This window comes from Solea solea, chromosome 2, assembly GCF_958295425.1.
Source record: "Solea solea chromosome 2, fSolSol10.1, whole genome shotgun sequence".
NCBI classification, from domain to species: domain Eukaryota; kingdom Metazoa; phylum Chordata; class Actinopteri; order Pleuronectiformes; family Soleidae; genus Solea; species Solea solea.
Window position 1 is genome coordinate 39921641 of NC_081135.1, and position 9834 is coordinate 39931474.

At 46.6% G+C, this 9834-nt stretch overlaps 1 protein-coding gene across 1 annotated transcript in view; it reads right to left on the reverse strand.

Moving 5' to 3' along the window:
* Positions 1-9437, reverse strand: part of ttn.1 (titin, tandem duplicate 1) — a 147543-nt gene extending 138106 nt beyond the window's left edge. The window contains exons 1-21 of the mRNA XM_058614083.1: positions 9263-9437; positions 7666-7769; positions 6956-7159; positions 6513-6800; positions 6221-6306; positions 5916-6136; positions 5602-5812; positions 4729-4986; positions 4521-4634; positions 3839-4084; positions 3380-3445; positions 3037-3295; positions 2809-2866; positions 2455-2664; positions 2207-2349; positions 1972-2117; positions 1488-1715; positions 1162-1403; positions 854-1086; positions 606-770; positions 348-516 (exon numbers count right to left, since the gene is read on the reverse strand). Of these exons, the coding sequence (XP_058470066.1) occupies positions 348-516; positions 606-770; positions 854-1086; positions 1162-1403; positions 1488-1715; positions 1972-2117; positions 2207-2349; positions 2455-2664; positions 2809-2866; positions 3037-3295; positions 3380-3445; positions 3839-4084; positions 4521-4634; positions 4729-4986; positions 5602-5812; positions 5916-6136; positions 6221-6306; positions 6513-6800; positions 6956-7159; positions 7666-7756 (3638 nt within the window). The 5' untranslated portion in view covers positions 7757-7769; positions 9263-9437. The remainder of the gene's footprint in view (positions 1-347; positions 517-605; positions 771-853; positions 1087-1161; positions 1404-1487; positions 1716-1971; positions 2118-2206; positions 2350-2454; positions 2665-2808; positions 2867-3036; positions 3296-3379; positions 3446-3838; positions 4085-4520; positions 4635-4728; positions 4987-5601; positions 5813-5915; positions 6137-6220; positions 6307-6512; positions 6801-6955; positions 7160-7665; positions 7770-9262) is intronic.
* Between the last annotated feature and the right edge of the window lie 397 nt (positions 9438-9834).

The following is a 9834-nucleotide window of genomic DNA, read 5'->3' on the forward strand; positions in this document are numbered from 1 at the left end:
TTCTATTATGATGAGAAAACAAATGCAGACTGATTGGCCGCCACTTCCCACATCTGAGTCATGCAGCCAGCCAACTATTACTGAAGGTAGGACCTATTTAATAACCTTAATAACTTTTGCTGCAGCCTTTTTTAATTGGAAATCTCAGAGAATGTTCTGGGAATGTTGGTTTTTAAATTCTCTAAAGGACTGAAAACAAACAAAGAACAAAGCTACAACATTCCTGCCATCTACTGGAGAAATTTCTTCATCATGTTTGAATCATGTTTCAAGATAAAACAATAACCACTGTTGTATTGTTCGGTGATTCATCTTTGAACACTTTGGGTCCAGATAACAGAATGTACCTAATGTTGGGATGTTTGTGTGGAGTGATAATGTCGCTGTTCTTCAGCCACACGATGTCGGGCAGCGGGTTTCCAATGGCTCTAACAGCGAGTTCCACTAGAGTCCCCTGCTTCACGCTCAAGTTCCTCAGCTTTTCAGTGAACTGCGGTCGCACCAGGGTTTCTTTAGCTGAGGCAACAAAAACAGGAAGATTGTCATAAAAATAAAATAATCCAGTCGTCAAATTATCTCCTGCTAAAAGACTTAGAGAATATTACCATCAACACTGAGGGTGACAGAGAGTGAAGAACGTCCGGCTCTGTTCTGAGCCACGACCGTCCACTCTCCAGAGTCCTGTGGTGTTGCCGGTGCGATGATCAGAGACTGAGTACCGTCCTCTTTAACCACAATCTTGTGGGTGATGTCACTGACCACTTGTTGTCCTGAGGACACAACAAATCAATGATCAAAAAAAAGAAGCTCAAATTCTCTTAACAAATATTGGCAAGTAATAATGTTTACCCACCATTGAGGAACCAGTATGTGTCGGGCATTGGTCTGCCAACGACCTTCAGGTCGAACCTGGCAGTTTGACCCTCGGAGCATTTGCACGACGAAGGCTTCAAGACAAACACAGGTTTGTAGAGTCTTTCCAGCTGAGCTTCATCCGTCTCATCAAGCCGGCGAGCGGGAGAACGCCCAGGAGAGCGACTGGGAGAGCGACCAGGTGAGCGGCTCATAGAGCGAGGAGAGGTGGACCTTAGGACAGAAGACTCTAAGTCAATACCTGAGCATTATACATGAAACCTCACCTGTGACTGTGGTGCACCTCACCTGATCCTCTGCACTGCAGGCTGGGCTGTGTATTTATGAGGAGCTCCAGCTCCAGATTGCTCCACGTAGAGCTTCCCAGAGCTGACGGTGTTTCCTTTCATGTTGGTGGCAAAGGCAGTGTACACGCCCTCATCCTCTGGCTGCACCACCAGCAGACGAAGACTAGCTCGTCCATCCTGAAGAACTTCCATCTGGTAACGGTCGCCGGGCCTGATGCGCTGGCCGTCTTTGTACCAAACGATCTGATAGAAAACAAAATGTCAAGATAAAACCACTTGGAAGAACCAACGCTTCAAAAAGGTTTCATGTAGTGACACCTGTCGTACCTTGGGGAGTGGCAGTCCTGACAGTTTGCAGTGGAACGTGACACCCATTCCTTCCATGATCCTGTAGTTTTTGACAGGTGTGTCGAAGGTCGGCTGTGTGGCCTCTGTGGCGGCGGCGGTCACCATCAACTCTCCGTCCTCTGTCACAAGCTCTCTGTAGGTTATCTTCATGATGGAGAACTCAATCTCCTGGATTATCCTCTGCTCAATGGCAGAGAGGTGGAACTCCTGTAGACAAGTACATTCTTATTTTATAAATTATGATTTAGAATCACTGCTTATCGATCCATAATCTGCTGGGTCCTGGTTTCTAACAAGTCTAAGTCCATTTGGAACCTGGAGTGTTCTGAAATTCTGCTGTGGGAACCAAAACCTTCAAGCATAATTCTGATTGGCCCCCCTTTTACTTTCCAGAAGTTTAACATTTATTTGAATGGTCTGTTATGCAGTGCATTCACAGCCCACCAGGGGGCCCACACCTCACCTGTCCTGAGATAATAGTGGTGGTCATGTGCTGCATCGTCGTGACACTGACTGGGGCGACGTCGCCCACTGTCGGCTCCTGCACCACAGTCGTTACTTCGGTCATAAAGGTCATTTCTTGTTTCTTCATGTATGCTTCGTATTCCTCTGTTGGACAAACACATTTATGTCACATGACAAAGTCAGAAGCTTCATTTCCTCTGTGTCATTCTTCAGCAGGATGGCAGATTACGTACCTTCCTCCATCAGGCTGGTGGAGGCAAAGACTTCTCCCAGCTTGTTCTTGGCAAACACAGAATATTCTCCAGCGTCGTCAGCGAAGGTCATGGAGATCTCCAACCTGCACTCTCCAGTCTCCTTCTTGTAAGCAACTTTGTACCTGAAGGTAAAGGAGAAGGGAATGATCTGACCTATGACCTCTAAAGGCCGCAGTCCTGCCCCCCTAAGGAGGGGGCAGGACTTTATCTTCTGCACACTCACATACCTGTATCCAGTAGTGAGTGGGATGCCACTCTTCTTCCAGATAATGTGTGGTTTGGGGCTTCCGCCCACCTGACATTCAAACATGACACATGCTCCCTCCACCAGCTTCTGAACACTGGGTGTCCTGATGAAGAAGGGGGCGGCGGCCGCAGTGTCGGACTCAGCCGCGCTCACTTGGGACATGGTTTCTTCTCTGGATTCTTCAGTTAAACTACAAATACAAACCTCATTTTAGGACTTTCATGAACAAATGGTGCTATAAGCTTTTATCTTTAAAGGGGCAATCAGACAAAGTCAGAGCGCCCCCTGCTGCTGACAACCATACAAAACACAACTGTCCCTGTATGAGACTCACAGTTTCTCATGTTCAGTGATGACAGCAAACTCCTCTCTGCTCTCGATGTCCTCGGACACTGAAAGGGAAAGAGTTGGTCTCAAAGGTAAGCATCATGTTACTATAGCAATGGTGGTAACGATAAAATACTGCATTGTAAAGTATTCAATGGAGACAGAAGTGACTGCACGAAACATTTTCATGGAGAAGAACAATGACATTTCTCCTGGTCTATGGTTTGTCACTGACCCTGGACTAGCAGGTAACATGAAGTGCTGACGGTTCCAGCCTCGTTGGTGGCGGTGCAAGTGAAGCGTCCACTGTCTTCAGCAAACGCCTCACGGATCACCAGTCGGGCAAATCCCTTCTCATAGGTGATCTGGAAATCAATTGAGCTCTCTATCTTATAATCTTCTCTGAACCACATGATGACCGGTGTCGGGTGTCCGCTGATCTGACACTCCAGAGTCACCGACTCGCCTTCTGTCACATTTGTATTTTTCAAACCCTAAGAACACAGAGAGAGTGATTACGCATTTGCAAAGTTGCAGCGAGGTATTGTAAAGGTTTGGGAAAGGACGGCGTTACTTACTGACACCAGCGTCGGTGGAGCCACACTGTCACCGCTGACTGAAGCTACGGCTGCTGCCTCCACCACCTGTCGTACAGTCACAGATGTGTGAGCACAGAGAAAAACAACACAAACCACGTCTTGTTCTAAAATTCACAACATGGCAACGACACAAACAAAGACACACGTGAGGAGGACAACACAGGATGAGCTGAAGAGGTGATGAAGTGTCAGAAGCATCAACAAGCGAGTTCATCCTGGATTCTCACAGAAATCATCGCTGGTTCTTCTCTATGAAAACGTAAAGTTTGCTGCTAAATGATCACAAATGGTTCAGCTTCTATGGAGTAGAAAACCCCGCCTCTGAGATTCAGGCCAGTGGTTGTTGGACAAAGCCTTGAATGGACTATCTAACCTTAATGTATTCATCAGGTTTCTAGTCCTGTTAAGGTCCAGATCATGTCTGACTCTGTCACAAACCTGGGTTCTCCACTCCTCGTGTATTTGCTCATGTGCCCCCCTCTGTACTTCCACTCCGATGAGACTCTGATATTTCCCAGACGAGTCTTTGAATGGTGGGGGAATGGACTCTGACATCAGTCGGACCTCCGCTGCTTTACGACTCGGACTGGGAGACTTGACCGGCTTGATGATCTTTCTCGTGGTGACAGTCGATGCAGAAAACTCTTTGTGCAGAGCAGCAATGGCCGAGCCAGCGATGGACACCTGACCGAGCCAAAGAGGAGGAAGAATACGCGTGGTACGTTTGAAAAGTTTGTGTTAAACAGCAGCAACAGAGACGAGCTACAGCGTTAGTTTGATTAAAGATACGCAAAGTTTAGATAAAGCCAGATTAATTAATGAAAACTGGATTAAATGTGTTTATTGATAAAGAGAGCAAAGGAAAAACAAAGTTTAATGTGGTTTTAGTTTATTACGTCTACACTACAGCTCACACCAAGTTGGCATTTCAGGCAACATCTGATTAATGGCTACATTTAGTGATTTCAGTTTATATAATCTAAACTTTAAATCTCTATTTGGACATGTTAGCATCAGTTAGCATCAGCGCACTGGTTCGTTAGTTACAGGTGATCAAATCTTAAATCAAAGACTTTTCAGCTACTTATCTGACGTTGCCTGAAGTTACCTCACGTCTTACCTCAGCGCTAGCCTCAGGTTTTGGGACAGAAACTTTAGAGACAATGAACTGTGGACCTGAGGACGAGGCGAGACCAGTGTCCTCATGGGAGCGGATTTCTGTCAATTTCTGAATCTGCAGCAACCAACAGAGTTCAGAACATTAACAACACTGATGAGGCAGCGGCGGTTCTGACTGTGCAGAGGTTATTTCTCGTGGCCTCCCTAACCTGAGGCTGCAGCGGTGGTTCAGGCACGAACGCCTGCGCAGTAAGAGTTTTTGTTGTTGTCCACCCGACACGATACTGTTGATCTGCAGCAGCAGCAGCAGCAGCAGCGGCGACCTGCTGTTTTAACTTTGCATCTACAGCTTCCTCCTCCTCTTCTTCAGCTCGATCGCCCTCGCCATGCACAGGCACACGAACACGAGCGTGGTCAACTGCGGCCACTACAGTGGCCACTGCCCCGGCTCTTTGACCTCCTACAGCCTGGAGACACAACAGGCAGCACAGAAGTCTCACAGTAGAGAAACAGAGTGCTAGCTCACAGAGTGCTAGCTCACAGAGTGCTAGCTCACAGAATGCTAACTCACTCGCCATCACATGAACCAGGAAATACGCGAACGCTTCAGGGAGTCAAAAAAGAAAGTGAGAGTAAGAGAAAAAGACAAGAAGAAGAAGAAGAAGAACTAAGACTCATGAAAGGGTCGTCGAGTGTAGCGATTCTCTGACCCTGGCCAAGTTACAGGCCACTTCCTGTTTCATGGCCAAATGGCGGCTAAATTCAAACCGGCAAGTTTGTGTCTTGTGTCACCCTAACCCGGCTGCCGTGGCCACATCCTTTTCAAACTGCAAAACCTTTCAATAACGTCTGGACTTTGATGTGTCACGTTTTTAATGTTGGTACGATAAATGTGCTCACACACACACACACACACACAAATACACAAACACACACACACAGATTGTGTAATACAAATGAGTCATCAACAGTCAAAGGTCCAAGGTCAGTTAAAATGGAGGTTGTCAGTGAAACCTCATAAAAACAGGATTTCAAAGTTATGATCTGACTCCGCCCTTCACTGACCCCACTTCCTCACTCACCTCTTTGACCCCGGTGACCCTGGTGACCCCGGTGACCCCAGTGACCCCAGTGACCTGCTGCTCCCAGCGCTGCTCGTGACTCAGCTGAGTGATGGAGCCGCTCACGCCGCTGTAGCTGACCTCTGACACGTAACCTTCCTGTTTCCACGGCGGCAGAACGTCTGCACCGACCACGACCTGTCGGCGCATGGTGAGGGGGGACTTGACCGGCCTGAAGGCGGAGACAGAGATTTGTTTAGTGGGAGGGGCAGAGGGAGACCTCAGGGCCACCGTACAATCACAACAATTACAATCTAAATATAGACTCCACCCACCTGACAGGTGTGGGCGTGGGTGCTTTCACGTGTCGAACAGGTGACGGTGACTGCTGACGTCCTCCGGTCACCTTTGTGATCAGAGAGGGGTGTGTCGGGGACTTTGACATGGGTTTAGGAGGGATTCTGGGCGGAGTCTTGTGTGCGAGCTGCAGAGCCAGCGCCGCCCCCTCAACCTGCATCTCCATCATGGCAGTTGCCTGGAAACCGGCCTCCATCTTCTAAGGAGAAGCAAAGAGGGACAAAGGCGGTGAGACGGAGAGACACGTCCACGTTTACATTTTTTTAAACGTCACCGTCGTTACCTTTTCCACTCGGGTCTGACGAGCCTGTGAAATCTGAGATGTTGAAATCACGGTCTTTGTTTTCTTTGCTGGAACGGCTTCTTCACCTGAACAGAGACAGACATCATCATCATGTCCAACCCTGTCCTCCAGTCAGCCAATTATCAGCTTTTTACCAAACATGTTTGTCTGCCAGAGATGACCAGTTATGAACCTAGCTGTTATCATGTTGTCTCGGTGCTAAATTGACAGATCCTGGACCTGAGCTAAAACCTTCAACCTTCTCAGATAACAATAGGATGAAGCTTCTCACCCTGAACCAGCAGTTCGGCGGTGGACGTGGCCCGTCCACTGCTGTTGGTAGCGGTCACAGAATACGTCCCAGAATCCTCTGGGAAGGCCTCAGCGATCAGCAGGCTGTAGAGGTCGCCCTCCTGCAGGATCCTGAAGTCGGCTGAGCTCTGGATCTCAGCTCCTTCTCTGTAGAACTTCACCACAGGTGTGGGGATTCCTGTGACCCGCACGTCCAGCCTCACCTGGCTGCCCTGTCTCACTGTAGAACTCTGCAACCTCTGAAGGAAGCTAGGTGGCGCCGTCTCCGCTGCAGAGAAACAGATTGATGAGTCTACCTGAGTCTCACCTGTGACCACGAGTCTACCTGAGTCTCACCTGTGACAGAGAGTCTACCTGAGTCTCACCTGTGTCCATGAGTCTACCTGAGTCTTACCTGCGACCATGAGTCTACCTGAGTCTCACCTGTAACGAGGAGTTCAGCTGTGCTTGTGGCTTGTCCAGCACCGTTGGTTGCTCTAATGGAAAATCTTCCGCTGTGTGCGGCGGTCACAGCAGGGATTTTCAGAACAGCGCGGCCATCGCTGAACGAGATGTGAACGCCGGGCAAAGCGGCGGCGGAAAGAACCTGACCATCACGGAACCAGCTCACCTCAGGAGCTGGAGAACCTGTGGACAGAGGAACCATAGAATGATAGAATGTTTCTAATGTAAGGTTTGTGTCGAATGTTTCTAATGTAACGTTTGTGTCGAACGTTTCCGATTTAACGTTTGTGTCGAACGTTTCTAATGTAACGTTTGTGTCGATAGTTTCCAATGTAACATTTGTGTTGAACGTTTCTAATGTAACGTTTGTGTCGATTGTTTCTAATGTAACGTTTGTGTCGAACGTTTCTAATGTAACGTTTGTGTCGAACGTTTCTAATGTAACGTTTGTGTCGATAGTTTCCAATGTAACGTTTGTGTTGAACGTTTCTAATGTAACGTTTGTGTCGATTGTTTCTAATGTAACGTTTGTGTCGAATGTTTCTAATGTAATGTTTGTGTCGAAAGTTTCTAATGTAACGTCTGTGTCGAACGTTTCTAATGTAACGTTTGTGTTGAAAGTTTCTAATGTAACGTTTGTGTCGAACGTTTCTAACGGTTTAAAAATTTTTTTTAGATTAGATTCTTACCGCTGACTTGAGCCTGGAACGTGGCGGCACTGCCCTCTAGTGCCACGACGCTCTGTAGCGGCTGCGTGAATGTTGGCGCTTGTGTTGACATGATGGGCGGCACCCTGCCAACCAAAACAGGAAGTTAGAAAAAAAAAACTTGTCTCCTTTCCTTCCTGAGTTCAGGAAATACAGGAGGAACCTTCAGAAAAGGAGACATTGTTGCTTCTCTGTTCCACAAATAGATCCTTGACTCATTTTACACTTTCCCAAAGCATCATGGGAACACACACACACACACACACAGTGACACACACACACACACACACAGAGTGACTTTATTAATGACATCATTCCTTTGTCAGAATGTAACAGTTTTTAAATATTTTCAGAATAAAAGTCCTGTTTCTATTATTTTAGAACAAATAAACTAAAACTTTTCAGTTTAAACTATGTTTAATTTTTTAAATCTGTGAATCAAATTAAATCAGTTTAATGAAAATAAACATTTGATATCCGACTAAACCTTTTTAATGTCAAATCAATGTGATTTATAAAAATCACAGATGATTTTCAAGGGACATTTACAGACTTTTTAAAGAAGAAAACTAAACTTAGTGAAAACTAGTGAAAGTTAAAGGTCGCACTAAGTGATGAGTCACAGCAGCTGCAGCACACATACTGTGACACACACACACACGCACTATTTAAACGTCACTGATGATAACATGAATTACGATGGAGTTGAAACATAATTAATAATCTTTTAAACCATAATAGAAATACAAAGTGAATCACCATGTTATTGATACTTTATAAATCCTTCATTACACATGATTATACAAAACGAATGACTATATTTAAGTGAAACTCGTCTTCATCTTCACTGAGATGAAGTTATTTAACAGTTTTATTCACTTTCATGTTTGTTTCTATGAATTCAAAATAAAAACAAACAAACATTCATGTATTTACCCTTTTTCACAGTTGTCATGACGATGTGTCCTGATTTTAAATCTGTTAAATGTGTCACATCACAAATGTCTTCAACACAACACTGTGTGTGTGTGTGTGATGTTAATTCATGTTCACATTCATCAATAATCAATAAGACGAGAAGCAGCTTGTGTGACATTAAAACAGATCAGCTGACTGACGATCAATAAGTGATATTGATGTGATCAGAGTTTAACTCTGTTAGAATCAGCTGATATTTATTTAAAGCAGGAATCTGAGCGACAGAAAAGGCAGTGGCCAAAAATAACCCGCTGCCCCCCCGTGTTGCCCCGCTTCTTTGATTGACAGCCACCATGTGGCACATAACTGAGTGACCGACCCCGAGCTGATTCCCTTAAAAAGCCATCAACCCTCACCCAGCCACCCCCCCACACCACACCACACACACACACACACACACACCCCAGGCTATTCTGGGCCTTTCTCAGATCACTGCTGCTGCGTTTACTGCACACGCCAAAAACACGCCAAAAACACACCAAAAACACTGAAACACGACTGTGACGGGACACGTTCAGTCCCTGTAAACCACAACAACCAACACACACAGGTGCAGAGGACATGTAGGGACGTGTGGGGACATGATGTGGACATTACTCACTTGTCTCCACAAGAGTGCCGGGACTGTTGGGACGAAGCCCGGTGGACTCAGAACTCACTGCGTCTCCTTATCCTGAAAAAATCCTGACACAGAAATCCAGGTGAGAACGGTCGAGCCTCGGAATATTTCCCCCCTGACGCAGAGTAGTCCTGATTCCCTCCACCCGAGGCGAGGCTGGGAATGCTCCAACTGCTCAGGAGGGCCCACACGCCACTGTGACCTTTTATACTGTGGGGGGGGGGGGTGCATCATCACCCACACTCACCTCCCTATTGGCCGATCAGCGGTCTCAGGGGGGCATGATGGGACATGGCAGCCATTTATGAAACAGTCCAGCCTCAATGTGGACCTGGTTTTAATCAGGATCAGTCTCTGCTCATCTGACAGCTGATCACACAGACAGACAGACAGACAGACAGACACAAACAAAGAGTTTGACTAAAAGTTAAAGACCCAGGAAGACATTTAATAACTGCTGAGCAACAGGAGGCAGAGGCTGTGCCTGTCAATCAAACACTTATACCCCACCCCCGGAACTCCCCCCCCCCACACACACACACCTCCTGTTCTTC